Raw genomic sequence first — 21,489 nt, forward strand, 5'->3', positions numbered from 1 at the left:
TACTGGCCTTAAATGGTTTTCACATTCAAATTTACTGTGACCTGCCTGTCACAATTGAAGGCTGTGGTCTTCTAGTTATCAAGAAAAACCCGTTTTCACCTTCAAAGTCATCGTGACTTTCACCCCTCAGTGCCCAGAAATGTTTGGAGTCCTTTACTAAATGAGGGTGATCATCCCATGATGTTTGAAGAGTGTGGGTCAAATGGTTCTTTAGCTATGGAGTGGAATGGAGTCATCTACAGACTAGGGGGTATGACTATTTCTCATAAAGGAACAATTTAGAGTTAAATGCTTAACAATGCACTTTGGGTCAGATTCACAAAATAAGCGAACAATAAAAAGATATTAATCATTTATTAATATTGTGTTACAAATATCCTTTAGTATTCAATACATTCAATTACATGTATACTAATTTGTATAAACATATTTAGCAATTAAAATTAAACCAATATAACAAAAATTTTATTTACAAATTCTAGTGACAGTATGATGAAGACACCCCATTGAAAAGAATATTCATTATTTATCAATATATATATACTTTATTTAAATAAAACAACAAATCATACAGTGAACACAAGATTGCTTCTTGAAATCTCAATACAACTTTACCATATTTGATTAATAATGCACTTTCTTAATATTTTGCATGGTTGTTTAATGTTATAAGGATTTTGATCACCGTAATTTTGATCAAGTTAGTGCAGGTTTCCTCTCCCTATGACCTATGCTAGTTTATGGAGTACAAACCAGTAGGCTTTAACAATATAAGTGTAAATATTTCACATCAAAATATCATGATAATGTTGCAGGTTGAAAAGGTACATAAATACTGTACAAATCACAAAAATAAGCCCCGTCATTATCACCACCTCCAAATATGATGACTTCATCCTCTTCTTCATTGTCATGACGATAAGGCATACACAACGCCTTGTGACCAACTCTTGCTGAAGGTGGATTCTCAACATGGATCCGTATCCAGCTAAGATCATCTATGGAAAAAATAAAAACACTGACTAAGCACACAAATCAGTATATTTAAAACTGTATTATCCATTTTAAAACAAATTTATTACATCATGTTGTTTTTAAAAAAAGGCTACTCAAATTCTATTAGTTAAAAAATAAAATAAAATTTAATGGCAACCCTTGCGACTTGTATGCATCAAAAACAGATTTCAAATTAAAGATTTAATTTCTAACCTAGATTGAATATGTGTGTATCCTCTAGGGCGAAGTCTCCATTATATCCTCCATGTATGAGCAGTCTGTTCCCACTGAGGGCACAGGAGGCATGCCAACTAAAATAAGTTATATTTATGTTCAGTGTATTAAGATATATCTTTGCTTCCTACAAATCTACAAAATTTTTGTTTGAATTTTAAAAACAGAACTCAAAAATCATCATTTATGAAAGAAATATGATGGTGTATAACCTTTTTAGCAAATGACACATGCACAAAAGCATTGCTGAACTGTTAAAAAACTAAATCAAATAGCAGCCATATAAAACAGCAGCATATTATTATGTCCTGTAACATTTTATTCTGTTCGTATATTTTTCATTTTTGAGTGTTAAATAACTGAGACATTCTTTGTAACAAGTCTTTCAAGAATTTACCATAAAGGTATTGAAAGATTATAATTTTACCATTTAAAAATATTTCATTAGATATAGCTTTATACTCTTTAATACAAGTATGCTGCATACTGTATGCACCATTATTGGTCATGTACCTGCATGCATTTAAATAAAACAATGACTTGATTCTGTCCCAATATTGTCTTATTTCCAAACCAAACAGCAATTTCAACAAACAAATCATACTCAAAATCACATGCTAAATGTCAGGAGACTTTGTGCTTTCCAGTGTTATGGAAGAATCTTAATCATGCCTTTTCTTGCTCAGGTGAACATTTGGACCAAGTTTGAAGAAAATCTTTCAAGGAGCATAGGATTTATAGAAATGGACAGAATGACCATCAGACAGACTGATGTAACAAACTGATTCCAGTAGAGATCCATCCTTTGATTTATATGGTGGGGTATAAAAAGACATCATTTTCTTCTCCCATTTTAAACATACCTTCTAGGGCTTGGTGGAGAACCTGTCACATTAGGCTGAGACCATTCAACTATACCTGCAAGTGAAAATATAAGTGTTCTATAATTTATTAAGTACATGTAATACACACTCATTATAGGGCCTAAAATAAAATTTAATTTGTTTCCCTACCTAGCCAACAAATTTGCCCCTACCCAAAAGATTTTTGCCAGGTTCTTGAAAGTATGAAAGTGAAGATGAAAGTATTTTTTTCTTTCAGAGAACAATAGGTACAATCTAATCTGATATTTTAGACAGCTAGTTAATAAAATGTTGCATATGTCAGTTGTGAATATTGTAATGCATGTACATATACTATTGCACTTCATAAATTAATCTTAATAGTTCATTACACATATATGCAGATTATTTATTATTATGCACATTTAAAAAAAAAAATTTCCCTACCTACCTACCTAACCCTAATTTTAATGGGTCAGGAAGGGGAAACAAACATAATTTTATTTTTGGCCTATTATCACATACTTGTGCTTTCTTTCACATAATGTAAGCACCACTTACAGGGAGGAGCATGCACACAATATTTCAATCACTTGCAGGATAAAAACATACACCATAGGCCTATTATTACATGTACATGATGGTACACCATTTTTAGTGTGGCATACATATATCAAAGCACGAACAGATCAAGAGCAACTAATAACATTTTTATCAACTGACTGCACTTAAATAAATTCCAGATCAAATTGCCAATTTCATAACAGCTTCTATTCTTTTAACTACATGTACTAATTATTTTTTACCCTAATAAAGAAGTGAAACATAAAAGCCTTCATGACAAGCAGTCAGATCAGCATGTACATTCATTCATTTAGACTAACATCTTTCCTGTTTGCAGAAAAACTTCCCAATTTTCATTGTTATATCCCTCATATTGATGTAGGCTGGTTTCAAAATGGAAGATAATCAAGGCTTTCTAGCAAATTCAGCAGTTTCAAATTATATATAATGAGCCACGTCATGACAATACCAACAAAGTGTGTGTGTGACCATCATGGATCCAGACCAGACTGTGCATCTGAGCTGACTGATCAGGATCCATGATGTTAACTATCAGCTTCACTACTTGTAATTTTGTTTGTAAGTGAACAGCATGGATCCTGATCAGACTGAGTGGATGCGCAGGCTGATATGGAACCAGGCTGGTCGCAAACGCACTATGTTGGTTTTGTCATGGCACAGCTCAATATTTACATGACTAGCAATTTTATTTGATTTCTGAAATCACTTACTCATATCTAAAACATGAAGATCATTGTATGAAATAGGAGCATCCCAACCACCAAACACTACCAACTGGTCATTGATGAGGGTTGCTGAATGCCTGAAAAGAAACAACAGATCAATTTGGTAGATAACAACAAGGTGTATTTGTCTCGCAGCACAACATTGCAGTTTAGTTAAGTTTTTTTTTATTGAAATATGATTAAAAAAAACAACAAAATAACTCTGCAAATTACAAAAACAATTTCTATCTATAATAATTGCACACAATGGAACAATTACGTAAGGTTGAAATAAATAATGCCCTTACCCAGATCTAGGGATTGGTTTCTCCCCAGATACTATCGGAGAGTACCAGCTCTCCATTACTGGACTAAAGATGTGGACTTCATTACTACAACCATCAGGTTGTGGGTCTGGACGAGGATAAACACCACCAAAGATCCATAACTCATGTCGGTACAGTGTCGCACTGTGGTACGCTCTTGTAGGAGCTTTACCATTTACCTGAATACAACAAAAATAAATTAACATTCATCTCAATATAAAAAGATAAATATAATTAAATGACTCACTGCAAAGAATTATTTGTTTTACTGGATTTGAAGTTATTTAGTTTTGTATTAAATAACATCTAGATTTCCAGAACTATTTTCCAGATAGGACACTGTTAGACACATCAAAGGATAGATACTATAGCATGGTTTCTAGACATAAAAAATAAAATATAAATGAGAAAAAAATGAATATATTATACCTTAACAATTTGCCATTTCCATTCTTCAATATCTAGAATGTGGACATCATGAAACCATCGTGTGTTTTTTGACCCTCCATACACATAAATACATCTGACTAGAGGATCATAAGAAGCTGTGTGGCCCATTCTATATTCTGGTTTCTGACCCTCTGCAACTGTTGGGGGATCTTTCCATCTTCTTGTTTCTGAAGAAAAAGAAAATGCCAACATGCCCATTTCAGATATTTGTTTCCACTAAATAAGAGATTGAAAAACTATGGCCTTCTATTATTTATGCAATGCCAAGACTTACAGAGTGATCAGAAAAGCTCAACTTGAGCACTTAACAATTGTGGAAGAAGCAAAAGTAATCCATCAAAATTTTACAAGCATTAAGAATACATTCATCCCATCATAAACCTACAGATATCATAATTACAATACATACCACAATCAAGAGCCCAAACAGAGTCCTTGCTGATTTGCTGTTTTTCCCCCTGTCCACCGATTAAAACTGATAGATTTCTGTTAACAAAACATAAGCTGTGGCCCCATCTTCCTGTTGGGCGATCTAAGGCTGAAAATAAGAAATTTTATTAATGATAACCTAAATATCGAAAGTTTTAGTTTTTCATTTTCAAAAAAAGGAAAGCAGATCTAGTCCATTATATTGGCAATATTGTGATATATTTTGTAAGATTTCAAAGAAAATTTTCATGAGTTGTGCCCTGTTAAAAAGAACAGAAATATGAATAAATACTTGAGTTTTTACTTGAATACAGCTATACAGACATGTAGTAAACATTAGTAATTGTGTAACTCAGCTATTAACTTAATTATTCTGAAATGAAAAGACCCAGAAAAGGACTTTATATTTAAGTACTTAGCAAATATATACATCTAGTATTCTGATTTCAGGTATAAAAAATTCCACTTGTCCGCTCGCATTAAGGAATAGAGATCGAGGAAGGACAAGTACAAAATTTTAGTATGCTACAATAATTTGCTGATGATATAGATCACTAGAATTCCCGTTATCAGTTTGTTTACATAAACTGGAAACAAAGCTTGTGTTTTAGGTTATGTATAAATTATGCACTTTATAAAGCTCTGAACGCATTGTAAATTGGATACATGTGTGATTGGAATGTGCCTGACAATGCTCTGTAAAGTGCGTGATTTATACATGATCTAAAATACAAGCTTTGTTTCCGGTTTTGTTTCCTTAAATTTATGTAAAATAACTGATTATGTGAACTTCTAGCGATCTGTAGCATCGATGAGGTTCTATTGCATTGGCAAAGTTTATCTTGAAAATGATAACTAAAATGCAGGACAAGAAGCATAGCATGCAGGACAAGTAGAAATTGGAAACTACTCATCCTGTACGACAAGTGATTCTGATTTTTTTTCCCGATCCCTGAATTTTGATATAAATAACCAGTTTAATTTTAGATTCTTTTCTATCATTTCTGCAAATTTCTAACCTCTTAAAGTAAGATCTTTACAAGTTGCAGCTTTCCCAGTGGTAGATATGGTAAATGAACTTTTTGATTCTTTGACAGGAATTCTTTCTTCAGACTCTGATTTCTGATCTGTATGAACAGATGGAATATTACCATCAACCTGCACATTTTCCTTGTCTATATTTGTAAGTTTGTTATCATTTGAATCATTATTTTCACTATCCTCATTAATACTATCATTCTGATTATCTTTTTTCTTCCGTGTCCTTTTTGTTTTCCCTTCTGTTTCCTCAGATTGTGAAGTGTCCATTTTCTTCTTTGTTTCTGACTTTTTTCTGACATTTTTTTCATTTTGTTTCTTACCTACATCATTGTTTTCATTATTTATATTTTGCTCTGTGTTTAACCAAGGAGTAAGTTTTCCTTGTTTCCCCCCACTTCCTTTCCCAGTCTTCATTCCTTTACTTACACTAGGGCTCAACTCCTCAGACAAATTTTCAGAAGATTGGTCAGCTTTTTTGACATTATTTGACTTCTGGTCTCCTTCACTTGAAATGTCCTTTTCATGTGATTTCTGGTCTTTTTTATCTGCCTTAGCATCACTTTCAGACAGTGAAGCCTTTTGTTTACCTTTAGTATATTTATTGGTAGATTTATCAGATTTCTTTTCATTTTTAGGAGATTCCTCTTTACTTTTTGTTTTTTTATCATCATTTGGTGTTCTCAATCTTGTGGGTACTTTTTTAGTCTTTAGTTTTTTAGATGCCTGCCCTGTTGGTGTTTTTTCATCTTTATTAGTAAGACTGGTTTTCCGTTTCTTCTGAGGCCTTTCTGGTGTATTTTCTGTCTCTTCAGTTAACTAGAAATAAACCAACAACAAATCTAACAGAAGAAAGTACTTACAATTATAATAAGAGTTCATGCATGCTTTCACTTCACACTCATGCAATTTTAATACATTATGTTGCTTCAACCCAATGCATGTTCTATATTTAACATCTGAACATTGTTGTAGCCAATAAAAACATGCAAACTTTTTTGTACTTGGGGAAAACATGACTGAAATGTCACTATAAGCCACACTATAAATTTGGCTTTTATCCCTCATTTCTTCACCATATCATTACCATAAATTCTTTCATTTTGAAATGTGATATTCTTGTTTTGTGATAAAAAATCAGATCATCAATTTTAACACACTTCTCATTATTTCCCTATAAAACAGATACACTGTATCAACAAGCCAGTCACCTGACTATAGTGGCTAAACAGACACAGGGGTGCTGTTGTAAAAAGTTTAAAACTATTCAGTATAGTAATGCAATTTCAAAATACCAGATGTTAATAGCCAACAAGAGGGCCATGATGGCCCTGAAGTCGCTCACCTGTATATAGGCCCCCGGGGCGGGCCAATTTTGACCCCAGGGCTTTTATTTGAACAAACTTTGTAGTAACTCACAAGAAGATGCTTCATGCTTAATATCTAAGCTATTTGAGTTTTTTTAAAAGAAGATTTTTTAAGTTTTTGCTATACACATATAACGAAACTAAATGACCCCCTGGGCGGGGGAAATTTTGACCCCAGGGCTTTTATTTGAACAAACTTTGTAGACACTCACTTGAAGACGTTTCATGCTTAGTATATAAACTCTAGCTATTTGGTTTTTATCAAAGAAGATTTTTTTAAAGTATTTGCTATACACATATAAGGAAAATCAATGACCCTGGGGCGGGGCCAATTTTGACCCCAGGTTTTTTTTTTTTAACAAACTTTATAGACATCCATTAGAACATGTTTTATGCTAAATATCTTAGCTTTAGCTCTTTGGATTCTTTAAAGGAGATTTTTAAGTTTTTACTATATGCATATAGGGAAAATCAATGACCCCCTGGGGCGGGGCCAATTTTGACCCCAGGGCTTTTATTTGGACAAACTTGGTAGACATCCATTAGAAGATGTTTCATGCTAAATATCTTAGCTCTAGCTCTTTGGGTTCTTTAAAATAAGATTTTTTAAGTTTTTACTATATGCATATAGGGAAAATCAATGACCCCCTGGGGCGGGGCCTTGAGCAAACTTGGTAGACACTCACTAGAAGATGTTCCATGCCAAATATCTGAGCTCTAGCTCTTTGGTTTTTTTTGAAGATATTTAAAGTTTTTTCTTTTGGTTGCCATGGAATTAAATTCTTTGAACAATTTTCAAAGGTGACCACCAAAGGAACATTCCTGTGAAATTTGGATGAAATTGGCTTCGTGGTTTATGAGGAGATGTTATTTAAAGTAAAAGTTTACAGACGACGAATGGCCGGATGCCGGACGAAAAGTGATCACAAAAGCTCATCCTGTCACTTTGTGACAGGTGAGCTAAAAACTAGTTTTTTTCTATATTGTTAAAATTATGGAGCAAAAGGAAAAGAAATAGCTCACAATAAAGGCTTTATATGTCTTTCTGAAGACCAGGTTACATTTGTGCATAAAAGGTTTCATTTGTCCATACAAATGTTTTTTTAGCATCTGCTTGTAAAACTTTAACACATTACATTGTGAAGTGAAGGACAATTCATAGGAAAATCACAGCTATAGCATAATTACTGGAAAACATATACTGAATGGCCCAATTTGGAGATGTAAAAATTAACAATAGAAAACAAGAGGGCCATGATGGCCCTGAGGTCGCTCACCTGTATATAGCCCCCCCCCAACCCCCACCCCCCACCAACGTTGCAGGGCCAATTTAACCCAAGGGCTTTTATTTGCACAAACTTGGTAGACACCCATAAGAAGATGTTTCATGCTAAACATCTAAGCTCTAGCTCATTGGGCTTTTTAAAAGAAGATTTTTTTAAAGTTTTTACTATACACATATAGTTAAAAACAATGACACCCCTGGGGCCGGGCCAGTTTTGACCCCAGGGCTTTTATTTGAACAAACTTTGTAGACACTTACTAGAAGATGTTTGATGCTAAATATCTTAGCTCTAGCTCTTTAAGTTCTTTAAAAGAAGATTTAAAGTTTTTGCTAAACACATATAAAGAAAATCAATGACCCCCGGGGCGGAGCCAATTTTGACCCCTGGGCTTGTATTTGAACAAACTTGGTAGACACCTATTAGAACATGTTTGATGCTCAATATCTTAGCCATAGCTCTTTGAGTTCTTTAAAAGAAGATTTTTTAAGTTTTTACTATATGCATATAGGGAAAATCAATGACCCCCCGGGGCGGGGCCAATTTTCACCCCAGGGCTTTTATTTGAACAAACTTGGTAGACACCCATTAGAACATGTTTCATGCTAAATATCTTAGCTCTAGCTCTTTGGGTTCTTTAAAAGAAGATTTTTTAAGTTTTTACTATATGCATATAGGGAAAATCAATGACCCCCCGGGGCGGGGCCAATTTTGACCCCAGGGCTTTTATTTGAACAAACTTGGTAGACACACACTAGAAGATGTTTCATGCCAAATATCTAAGCTCTAGCTCTTTGAGTTCTTTAAAAGAAAATTTTTAAGTTTTTACTATATGCATATAGGGAAAATCAATGACCCCCGGGGCGGGGCCAATTTTCACCCCAGGGCTTTTATTTGAACAAACTTCGTACACACTCACTAGAAGATGTTTCATGCTTAATATCTAAACTCTAGCTATCTGGGTTTGTTCAAAGAAGATTTTATAAGCTTTTGCTATACACATATAAGGAAATCAATGACCCCCCGGGGCGGGGCCAATTTTGACCCCAGGGCTTTTATTAAAACAAACTTGGTAGACACCTATTAGAACATGTTTGATGCTAAATATCTTAGCTCTAGCTCTTTAAGTTCTTTAAAAGAAGATTTTTAAGTTTTTACTATATGCATATAGGGAAAATCAATGACCCCCTGGGGCGGGGCCAATTTTGACCCCAGGGCTTTTAGTTGAACAAACTTGGTAGACATTCATTAGAACATGTTTCATGCTAAATATCTTAGCTCTAGCTCTTTGGGTTCTTTAAAAGAAGATTTTTTAAGTTTTTACTATATGCATATAGGGAAAATCAATGACCCCCTGGGGCGGGGCCAATTTTGACCCCAGGGCTTTTATTTGAACAAACTTGGTAGACACTTACTAGAAGATGTTTCATGCCAAATATCTAAGCTCTAGCTCTTAGGGGTTTTTAAAAGAAGATATTTAAAGTTTTTTCTTTCGGTTGCCATGGCAACCAGAGTTCTGCATGGAATTAAATTCTTTGAACAATTTTTAAAGGTGACCACCAAAGGAACATTCCTGTGAAGTTTCGATGAAATTGGCCTAGTGGTTTATGAGGAGATGTCATTTAAAGTAAAAGTTTACGGACGACGGACGGACGACGGACGGACGACGGACGCCGGACGAAAAGCGATCACAAAAGCTCACCCTGTCACTTTGTGACAGGTGAGCTAAAAATTAATGTTAACCAAATAAAAAATTATCAAGAAATTTATTTTCCACAAAACATATAAGTAAAAGTTAAAGTACAATGTTAATTCACATTTTGCAGTGACTGATCTATAGGGAAACCATGCACAGAAACATTGTAAAAATGTATTCAGAAACACATCAATAAAACACCATACTTTTGTTGGCTGCTAAGCAATTTGTCGCAAGATTGTGTATTTGAAACAGCTGGTTAGTGGGAATGTTTACCTTCGAGAGGTCATGTGACTCCCTGTGTTGATACAGTGTATAGGACAGTCAAGTGCATTATTACAAATATATTCATATGAAAAAGAAATGTATAGACACCTTCCGGCATATACGGGTACTAGCAATCCAGTGACAAATTTTCATGAAAATTTAATACCTAATCAAATACACTTACCTGTGGAGTATTTTCATTGACAAGTCTCAGATCAGTTTTGGTGTTTGTTGTTATCTCCATATTTTCTACTTGTATTGGCTCCTCAGACATTTCAACTACAAGCTTTGCCAGGCCTTTCTCATCCTCGTTTGACATTGATTCGGGAATTGTGGTCCCTCCCCGCTTCCAAAACAAGCATCTAAAGAAGACAAGAGGGCCATGATGGCCCTGAGATCGCTCACCTGTATATAGGCCCCCCCCCCCCCCCCACAACGTTGCAGGGCCAATTTTAACCCAAGGGCTTTTATTTGCACAAACTTGGTAGACACCCATAAGAAGATGTTTCATGCTAAACATCTTAGCTCTAGCTCATTGGGCTTTTCAAAAGAAGATTTTTTTAAAGTTTTTACTATACACATATAGTTAAAAACAATGACACCCCTGGGGCGGGGCCAATTTTGACCCCAGGGCTTTTATTTGAACAAACTTGGTAGACACCCATTAGAACATGTTTCATGCTAAATATCTTAGCTCTAGCTCTTTGGGTACTTTAAAAGAAGACTTTTTAAGTTTTTACTATATGCATATAGGGAAAATCAATGACCCCCCGGGGCGGGCCAATTTTGACCCCAGGGCTTTTATTTGAACAAACTTGGTAGACACCCATTAGAACATGTTTCATGCTAAATATCTTAGCTCTAGCTCTATGGGTTTTTTAAAAGAAGACTTTTTAAGTTTTTACTATATGCATATAGGGAAAATCAATGACCCCCCGGGGCGGGCCAATTTTGACCCCAGGGCTTTTATTTGAACAAACTTGGTAGACACTTATTAGAACATGTTTCATGCTAAATATCTTAGCTCTAACTCTTTGGGTTCTTTAAAAGAAGATTTTTTAAGTTTTTACTATATGCATATAGGGAAAATCAATGACCCCCTGGGGCGGGGCCAATTTTGACCCCAGGGCTTTTATTTGAACAAACTTGGTAGACACCTATTAGAACATGTTTGATGCTCAATATCTTAGCCATAGCTCTTTGAGTTCTTTAAAAGAAGATTTTTTAAGTTTTTACTATATGCATATAGGGAAAATCAATGACCCCCCGGGGCGGGGCCAATTTTGACCCCAGGGCTTTTATTTGAACAAACTTGGTAGACACCCATTAGAACATGTTTCATGCTAAATATCTTAGCTCTAGCTCTTTGGGTTTTTTAAAAGAAGATTTTTTAAGTTTTTACTATATGCATATAGGGAAAATCAATGACCCCCCGGGGCGGGGCCAATTTTGACCCCAGGGCTTTTATTTGAACAAACTTGGTAGACACTCACTAGAAGATGTTTCATGCCAAATATCTAAGCTCTAGCTCTTATGGTTTTTTAAAAGAAGATATTTAAAGTTTTTTCTTTCGGTTGCCATGGCAACCAGAGTTCTGCATGGAATTAAATTCTTTGAACAATTTTTAAAGGTGACCACCAAAGGAACATTCCTGTGAAGTTTGGATGAAATTGGCTTAGTGGTTTATGAGGAGATGTCATTTAAAGTAAAAGTTTACGGACGGACGACGGACGACGGACGGACGGACGGACGGACGGACGGACGCCGGACGAAAAGCGATCACAAAAGCTCACCCTGTCACTTTGTGACAGGTGAGCTAAAAATTAATGATATTCAGATTATTTTATTTATCTTAGTACCAATAAAAACTTATTAAAGAACTAGTGAATTGAATTGAATTGAATATCAGTATAAAGTTGCAACACTAAAGCAAGTATGGAGATGAAATGTCAGAATGACGAATATGCCCTTCCCTACCCCATGGATGTATGTGCAGTGACGGTAAGTTATTAAAGTAACAATTGTAACAAGGATCATGTTCAGCCTATACTAGTACAAGTTAAAGACAATCTATTCATAGCTAATCAAACCATTTGTGTTCAAACAATTTAAGGTAGAACGCGACACTTTGCGAACTTTCAAGTAGCGTCTTGAAAATTGGCAAGCAGAAAGTTGACCATATTTCTGATTAGATTCCGTTGATTTCATTCCAGTAGTTTCAGCTAATTTGTGTACACACGACGTCAAAGTTGACCATCAAAGCCCGTTTTTGAACATGACGTTGTTGCGTATCCTTGGCAACTGTTACGGGTATTTCAACGCCATTGGCGGACAAAATATCTTAAATTCTAAAGCATTCGACGGAAATTATTCTTTCCTTTAAGCTACCTTAATCAAAGTGCCTATTGTATTCAGCAAAACAAGTTAGTTTTGCTTTTAAAGTCTCAAAAAACACATTACACAGGCTTCGATTTTTTTTATGTACATGCAAGTTTTAAAAAGTATAACCATCGACTTTGACATTTTAACGTACACATTAGCAAGCACTGTAAATCTCCATCCTGATTTAAGAGGAGTGCACATGGTGCTAAAACAATTACCTTGAGCATGAGGCATGGTATTATGAACCAGCTGAGAGAAGCATTGGAAGGTCAACAATAAAATTGTTCAGGTTTTAATTTGCTGCTGTTTCCCCCCCCCCCTCAAAGAAAGATGGCAAGGCCCATGGAAGAGGGAAAATTGTGTTGCAGAGGAAAAATGCATAGAAACCCTATATGAAACAAATCTTTTAAATTTTATTGATCAGATTAGTTGATTACAAGAAGAAAGAATTTCACCATAAATATTTCTTAACAGTAGAACACATGTCAATGTTTGTGGTGAAGTCTTTTGAAAAAGGAGGGGAAAGCTTAGTAACGGAGACAACGGCCAAAACAGGGGAAAAATACTTTCTAGTGAGGAGAATGGTGCCAAAATTCTGTCCCTACCAAGCCGTCAAAAGTCACCATTTGCATATCAATCCTATGCAGTAATATATTTGTAATACATTGAAAATTTTAAGTTTATTGATAAATATATCATAAAGATCAAAGCACAAATTAAACACAAATATTTAGTAAGGCCAGACTAATTGTAATAATTTGTAATATTCAACTAACCTGCTGCTATTTGTTATTTTCCCTAACTCTATCTCATCATCTTTGTAAGTTACAGTCACTGTATATTCTGATGAAGCTGGGTTCCAGTTTCCCTCACAGAAGATTACTAACTGATCTTGTATTGGAACTGGCAAGTGGTAATAAAAGGCTCCTGTCTCCTTCCGTCTTGTAATGGAAGAAAACAAGAACCGGTTGAACCGGGTGATGCTCCCCGAGAAGGTTCTGGACACAGGAAAGTATAAAAAAAATGAACAAAGGGCAATTATAACTCCAAAATTACACCAGGCTTTGTTTAGGTTCTTGAAGCGTTGCAGTTCTATCCAATTATATCTAGCTACCTACAAAGTTTCATGTTGATATCTCTAATAGTTTTAAAGTAATGTCCAGGACAAAAGTCAAAAAGTAAAAATAAACAAAGGGCAATTACTTCAAAATAAGGCAAGGCAGAGTAATGATTCTTAAGCACTGCACTTCCACCCAATGAGACCAATCTATCTACAAAGTTTCATGTTGATATCTCTTATAATTTTAGAATAATGTCCCAGACAAAGTTCAAAGTGTCAAAATGAACAAAGGGCAATAACTACAAAAGAAGGCAAGACAGTGTTACAGTTCTTGTGCACTGCAAACTTACTCAATGAGATCTATCTACCTAAAAAGTTTCATGTTGATATCTCTTATACATTAAGAAATATGTCCCGGACAAAGTTCAAAGTGTAAAAAATAAACAAAGGGGGATAATTCAAAAATTAGACAAGGCAGAGTTACGGTTCTTGTGCACTGCATACCTACTCAATGAGAACTATCTACCTACAAAGTTTCATGTTGATACCTCTTATACTTTTAGAGTTATGTCCCGGACAAATTTCAAAGTGTAAAATAAACAAAGGGGGATAATTCAAAAATTAGGCAAGGCAGAGTTACAGTTCTTGTGCACTGCACACCTACTCAATGAGATCTATCTACCTACAAAGTTTCATGTTGATACCTCTTATACTTTTAGAGTTATGTCCCGGACAAAGTTCAAAGTGTAAAATAAACAAAGGGGGATAATTCAAAAATTAGGCAAGGCAGAGTTACGGTTCTTGTGCACTGCACTTCTACTCAATGAGATCTATCTACCTACAAAGTTTCATGTTGATACCTCTTATACTTTTAGAGTTATGTCCCGGACAAATTTCAAAGTGTAAAATAAACAAAGGGGGTAATTCAAAAATTAGGCAAGGCAGAGTTACGGTTCTTGTGCACTGCACACCTACTCAATGAGATCTATCTACCTACAAAGTTTCATGTTGATACCTCTTATTCTTTTAGAGTTATGTCCCGGACAAAGTTCAAAGTGTAAATAAACAAGGGGGATAATTCAAAAATTAGGCAAGGCAGAGTTACGGTTCTTGTGCACTGCACTTCTACTCAATGAGATCTATCTACCTACAAAGTTTCATGTTGATACCTCTTATACTTTTAGAGTTATGTCCCGGACAAAGTTCAAAGTGTAAAAATAAACAAAGGGGAATAATTCAAAAATTAGGCAAGGCAGAGTTATGGTTCTTGTGCACTGCACACCTACTCAATGAGATCTATCTACCTACAAAGTTTCATGTTGATACCTCTTGTTGTTTCAAAGTTATGTCCCGGACAAGAAAAGGGGACGGACGGACGGACGGACGGACGGACGGACGGACGGAAAGACGGACGGACGGACGGACGGACAAGGCGGCGACTATATGCTCCCCCGAAATTTTTTCGGGGAGCATAAAAAAAACAAACAAATAAAAAGCTGAACTCTTCAACAATCATTTATTAACCAATATATCTTATACCACTTTGTTGTGTTTGTCAGGTTTTTCAGGTGAATGGTGCCATCAGAAAAAGGATTGTCAACTAGGCATACTGTTGGCCTGTTGCACTTAACTGACATAGGCCTTTTTCTTTCTTAAATTTTGCAAGTATTCCTAAAGGTTTGAACAACTTCAAGTAACCATGCTTGTGCACCTGTTATTTCTGATCACTGTATGATTTGCTGCAAGCTTATTTAATTCAATTTGTTTCATTTTTTGCTAGCACAGGAAGGAGATTCCTTTATGCACTATGCATACAAGTGGGTACAACTTCTTCAATTAATTAATCCAATTCATCAGAATGAGGTAAATAATGAGCCTGGAACCAGGGCACTACCTATAAAGTTTTTGCAAAGCTGAAAACCAATGATTAGACACTTGTAGTACAGTAGTTTAGTTTAGTCTATTGTTTTGTTGGAATGAAGTTGTTATATTCGATTTCTATTCGATATGATACTATCACAATAATAATGAATTATAAGAACCAGTTTTTAATTTAAAAAATTATAAAAAAATGGAAATTTACCCAAAATCTCACCCTGATATATCTTTTTAATCATTATTTTGGAAAGATGTGCAAGTATTTTTAACAAAATAAAGTAGGGCTGCAACAGTTTAGCAGTACATCAATATATTATGGTATTGGGGAAACAATGATTGTACCACAGTTCACATTCAGTTGTACCTGTTTTATTTAGTAATAACAGTGTTCCATAATTTTCTTGCTAATTTAATGTTATGAAAATGTCCTATGCATGAACGAAAATAACAAACAAAAAGTAAGAAGCATGTAATAAAACAGTGTAAGAATAAAACAAGAGGGCCATGATGGCCCTGAGGTCGCTCACCTGTATCAGTGTTTCTGCCAGAGCGCGTTTTTGGCGCACTATTTTCAGCCATGACGCAATGAAATTTAGTTAGTGCGTATTTTGTGACGCAAGAATTTCACCGTCGCTGATTTCAACACAAGTCAGATATACAGACTATAAACCGTCAATTCAGTATAAAAATGTACGGAATGTTTACCGTGGGCTCCACTATAATTTTAATGAGAAATGAAATTTACCGGGTCCGTGGTCCGGCATTTAGCCAATTTCAACTAGTTAATAAACGCTTGCATTTATACGTTACTGCATATATTGAAAGCGCCCAGACAAAATTATTTATTTTGTTGTCGTCATATTCTGCGAACGAATAACTGTCTGCTGGAAAATGCAGTCTGCGTATATGTTAGTGTTCATCTGTGCTGTTCTACAGAAATTAGAAACTTCGAAGGGAGCGATAGCGACAGGAGAATGTTTCTAATTTCTGTAAAACAGCTAAGGATGAACACTAACATATTTAGTGTCAAGCTTTATTTGGCCCTTGATTACGTCACTAGACGGTACTTCGAAGCACTATGAAAATTAGAAGGCGACTATGAACGAATTTCAATATAGTATCGACTTTCTTTCTTCTATGAAAATTAACACACATAATTTTTAAGAAATACAGCGTTATTATTGGATGACAAATAATCCAAAATAGCAGAGATTGACCAATTTCTTCATGAAAAATATACAAAATATTGTAAATAAAACTTATAAAGTGTTACCTGTTTTTTTTTTTTTTACATTTTTGTTAAATTTATTGGCATGACCCTTATGAATTTGAAATGACCCCTAAAATATCATACAGGGGGTCATTTAAGACCCTCAGAAAATCAGAGCTGGCAGAAACACTGCTGTATATAGGCCCCCCCCCCCCCAAACGTTGCAGGGCCAATTTAACCAAAGGGCTTTTATTTGCACAAACTTGGTAGACACCCATAAGAAGATGTTTCATGCTTAACATCTAAGCTCTAGCTCATTGGGCTATTTAAAAGAAGATTTTTTTAAAGTTTTTACTATACACATATAGTTAAAAACAATGACACCCCTGGGGCCGGGCCAGTTATGACCCCAGGGTTTTTATTTGAACAAACTTTGTAAACACTTACTAGAATATGTCTCATGCTTAATATCTAGACTCTAGCTATTTGGCGTTTTTCAAAGAAGATTTTAAGTTTTTGCTATACACATATAAGGAAAATCAATGACCCCAGGGCGGGGCCAATTTTGACCCCAGGTCTTTTATTTGAACAAACTTTGTAGACACTCACTAAAAGATGTTTCATGCTTAATATCTTAACTCTAGCTATTTGGGTTTTTTCAAAAAAGATTTTTTAAGTTTTTGCTATACACATATAAGGAAAATCAATGACCTATAGACACCTATTAGAACATGTTTGATGCTAAATATCTTAACCATAGCTCTTTGAGTTCTTTAAAAGAAGATTTTTAAAGTTTTTACTATATGCATATATAGGGAAAATCAATGACCCCCCGGGGCGGGGTCAATTTTGACCCAAGGGCTTTTATTTGAACAAACTTGGTAGACACTTATTAGAACATGTTTAATGCTAAATATCTTAGCTCTAACTCTTTTGGTTCTTTAAAAGAAGATTTTTTAAGTTTTTACTATATGCATATAGGGAAAATCAATGACCCCCTGGGGCTGGGCCAATTTTGACCCCAGGGCTTTTCTTTGAACAAACTTGGTAGACACCTATTAGAACATGTTTGATGCTCAATATCTAAGCCATAGCTCTTTGAGTTCTTTAAAAGAAGATTTTTTAAGTTTTTACTATATGCATATATGGAAAATCAATGACCCCCCGGGGCGGGGCCAATTTTGACCCCAGGGCTTTTGTTTGAACAAACTTGGTAGACACTCACTAGAAGATGTTTCATGCCAAATATCTAAGCTCTAGCTCTTATGTTTTTTTTAAAGAAGATATTTAAAGTTTTTTCTTTCGGTTGCCATGGCAACCAGAGTTCTGCATGGAATTAAATTCTTTGAACAATTTTTAAAGGTGACCACCAAAGGAACATTCCTGTGAAGTTTGGATGAAATTGGCCTTGTGGTTTATGAGGAGATGTCATTTAAAGTAAAAGTTTACGGACAACGGACGGACGACGGACGAAAAGCGATCACAAAAGCTCACCCTGTCACTTTGTGACAGGTGAGCTAAAAAAACAGTGCATGGGTGGACAAATGCTAAAATGTGGATCAAAGCGTTCAGTGATTTACTATGGCAGACGAAAAAGATAACGATCCGATAAAAAATCCGAAAGGGAAAGGGAGTCTGATGAAATTATTGAAAATACAGCATTTAGTGATCGATGCGGTGTTGCAGTCAAATGTGGTGGGGGCACTACAATTTACAAACGCATTTATGACAGCTTCACAAAATGATAAATTCATTATTGTTACAATGTTACTTAATGAAGTGTTTCAAGTGTTAATTCTGCTGTTAAGTTAAATTACTTAAAAGTGGATGCTGCAATAGTTTTAACAATCTAAATTTGTGTTAAGGGAAAATATCCACTTATTCTGTTTCGCAAAAGAGATAGAGATATATTTGTTGAATATAATATTAGTCTCATATTTTTTCAGAATTAATTCCCAGTACCAATACGTATTGCAATTTATTACGGATGTGGCATATTGCAATATGCTTTTTACCGTATTGTTTAAGTTCTTTAATAAAGTAGATATTTGTATTTTATTGTATTAATAAAGAAATATTTTTGTGGGAAATGAAGGTAATTAAATTAAAAACATATACCAAATGTAAAAACATGTTTCAAATGAAAAATACTGCAGTTTACATGATTTTGAGAGGTTGAAGAGTGGGCGGGGGGGGGGGGGGGGGGGGGGGGGGGTAGTGACCGATCAACGCGCCGAACACCTACTGGTCGGACACTTTTTTAACATTTTTCCGTACAGATTTAATAATTTTTAACCTAGAAACCTAAAAATTTGACACAGTTGAGCTAGGTTCTTCTCCTTACTTACAAACTAGTTTGTTTATTTCTGATTGTATTGACACTTATATCTGAGGCTCGACAAGGAGGGAATAAAAATTACCTAAATTGTCTACACAACAGTACCATGTGTCCGGACAGATATGAACATGATGTGATTTAATTCAGATAAAAGCTTGGATGTTTTAATTTTTGATTTTTAACATGTTATACAGTATTTCAGCAACAAATGCTGAAGCTTTAGATATTGTATTGTTTACTCTGCAAATTATTATAGCTGGTATATAAGGTCAGGCATTACTTTCTTGACCCCCAAATTTCTACGTAAACATTTTTGAAATAGACATTAAAATGTTACCATTTACGGAGGTTGAAATAAATTTATTTACTTAATTTTAGAAGAAACATGCATTTATTGTTGATAAAAAAATGACTGATAACCACTGAATAAAGAAAATACTAAATTAAGCATTTTGAGGGCCGTCCGGGTTTGGTGGTTGTCCGGTTTTGGTGGTCCCCAACTAGTCCTAATTATAAGACCTATACGTAACCTATTTCATATTTATCATTCATTAATCTGATATTTTACATTTTTCATTTTCCATGTTACGTTAGGTCTTAACAGATCTTTGCAAAATCGTGTAGCAAAAAAATTGACATTAGACATCGATTTAGATCTAATGCATTTTAACAATTAAAACAGCGTGTATTTACATAAATTTTGAACTATTTATGAACAAAACTAAAAATTAAATACCTTTCAACAAAATAATTGAACTGTCACACCCGAAAAGTCATGATTAAATCCTCTCATTTAATTAAATTCCATGTACAGCAGAAATATATATGGCCGCCATACAGTGCGCGAAATCTGATTGGCTAATTAAAATGCAAGCGTTTAAATGACTCCAGTAGTTTCTAACGGAATATTTTTTCAACGAAATAATTGCCCATGCACCGTCAGTGTGTTCGAAAATATTTTTCCGTTAAAAAAATTGGAATTAATCTGTAAAACGCTTTACTAAACCAGTATGGCCGATGAGCGAAATAGATTGATATTTATATTTTATTTTTAATTAATAAGTACATTGTTTGAAACTTTTTGTTAATGATAGACCATGCAATTGAAAGAACAGAAGATAAGCTTTTGAATAAAGCTTGAAAGGCAAGTCAACAGACATTTTTTTAATTTTTCAAAATGCTACGCGTTTTTGACCAATAACTATTAGACGTCAGGCTTGACCAACATAAGACTATAACAAGCCTGTAGCGTCTAATCTATTGGACTAGTCCCCAACCAGTATGGATTTACGTGTTTTACTGTGAACATGTTTTTAAATTTAAACATCACTAAGTGAATACCTCATTATCTGTACAAATTTTTGTTGGACTATGTACAATGTTATGACATTTGACAATGATGTCTATTTTTTTTGTTTCATAAATTTATCAGTTTATGTCGAAACATAATTTCAAACCTGGTTAGTGCAACTGGGGGAGATGCAACATTAACGATACAGTATACAGACAACTCTGTCTCTGATGTCATGATTTATGGCAACGCCGTTTCAATGAAAGCCGTTATGGAAATTAGTTCCTGGAAATTATCTTTTATTTACTTTGTTGAAATTGCCGCACTTTTGCGCGCTTTCCCATTTCCCGTGTCTGTGAGATAAAGTTGCTGTGATAGTCGCAATTATTACATAGGTTTGGGAACGCTATATGGCTTTAAGGTTTACACTACTAAATAGTTTCCATTGCCCAGAACGGTGGCATATTTTTGCCTTCACTTAAAAACATATAATTATCTTATTCTATTTTATCCTACCTTATCGCGAGTAAACCTCATCCTCTTAAAATTGAAGAAATGCATAACTATACTATAAGAGGTCAAACACTTTAATGGGTCAAAAGTTTCTTACATGCTAGGCTCCAATCCTTGTCTCGTAGCCCTGGGCCGATGCTTGGGCCCCTCTTTTTTATACTTAAATTACATTCCAAAGGACGTCAAATCAAAAGTTCGTCTATTTGCTGATGAAACTACTAAATATAACTACTAACAACAGATCAGCAATCGGACACCCTTCAAAAAGATTTCTAGATATCTGAGAAACGAGGATTTTGGATTCAACCCATCTCAATGTTAAGTATAATCAACATCACAAGAAGACCAGCAATATATACCAACTAATTATTATTTTAATAGAAACTTATCAAGAGGCTGTAACAAATCGGATTAATAGATGTGCGTGGAAAAAATATCAAATGATTTCTCATGGGATTAGGACATAAACAGGCTACTTTAAAGGCAAACCAAACCAAACCGATTTAGAAAGCTAAACTCAGAACCCCTTTAACTGCATAGCATACAATTCCCTTATTCGACCACAACCATAACATGCATGATGTCTGGTCCCACAAAGTT

General features: G+C 34.8%; 1 protein-coding gene across 1 annotated transcript; it reads right to left on the reverse strand.

The window, feature by feature from the left end:
* Positions 1–749: 749 nt before the first annotated feature.
* Positions 750–20,743, reverse strand: LOC132720754 (ras guanine nucleotide exchange factor F-like). The gene is made up of 11 exons (XM_060704966.1): positions 20,543–20,743; positions 13,376–13,540; positions 10,402–10,579; positions 5,586–6,423; positions 4,547–4,675; positions 4,117–4,304; positions 3,670–3,866; positions 3,368–3,459; positions 2,094–2,148; positions 1,210–1,307; positions 750–998 (listed from the first exon to the last, which is right to left on the reverse strand). The coding sequence occupies exons 1-11, from the start codon at positions 20,611–20,613 to the stop codon at positions 799–801; spliced, it is 2,211 nt and encodes a 736-aa protein (XP_060560949.1). The 5' UTR covers positions 20,614–20,743; the 3' UTR covers positions 750–798.
* Positions 20,744–21,489: the final 746 nt, after the last annotated feature.

The sequence above is a fragment of the Ruditapes philippinarum genome, unplaced genomic scaffold, assembly GCF_026571515.1.
Source record: "Ruditapes philippinarum isolate M1 unplaced genomic scaffold, ASM2657151v2 ctg446_1_1_1_1, whole genome shotgun sequence".
Lineage (NCBI taxonomy): Eukaryota > Metazoa > Mollusca > Bivalvia > Venerida > Veneridae > Ruditapes > Ruditapes philippinarum.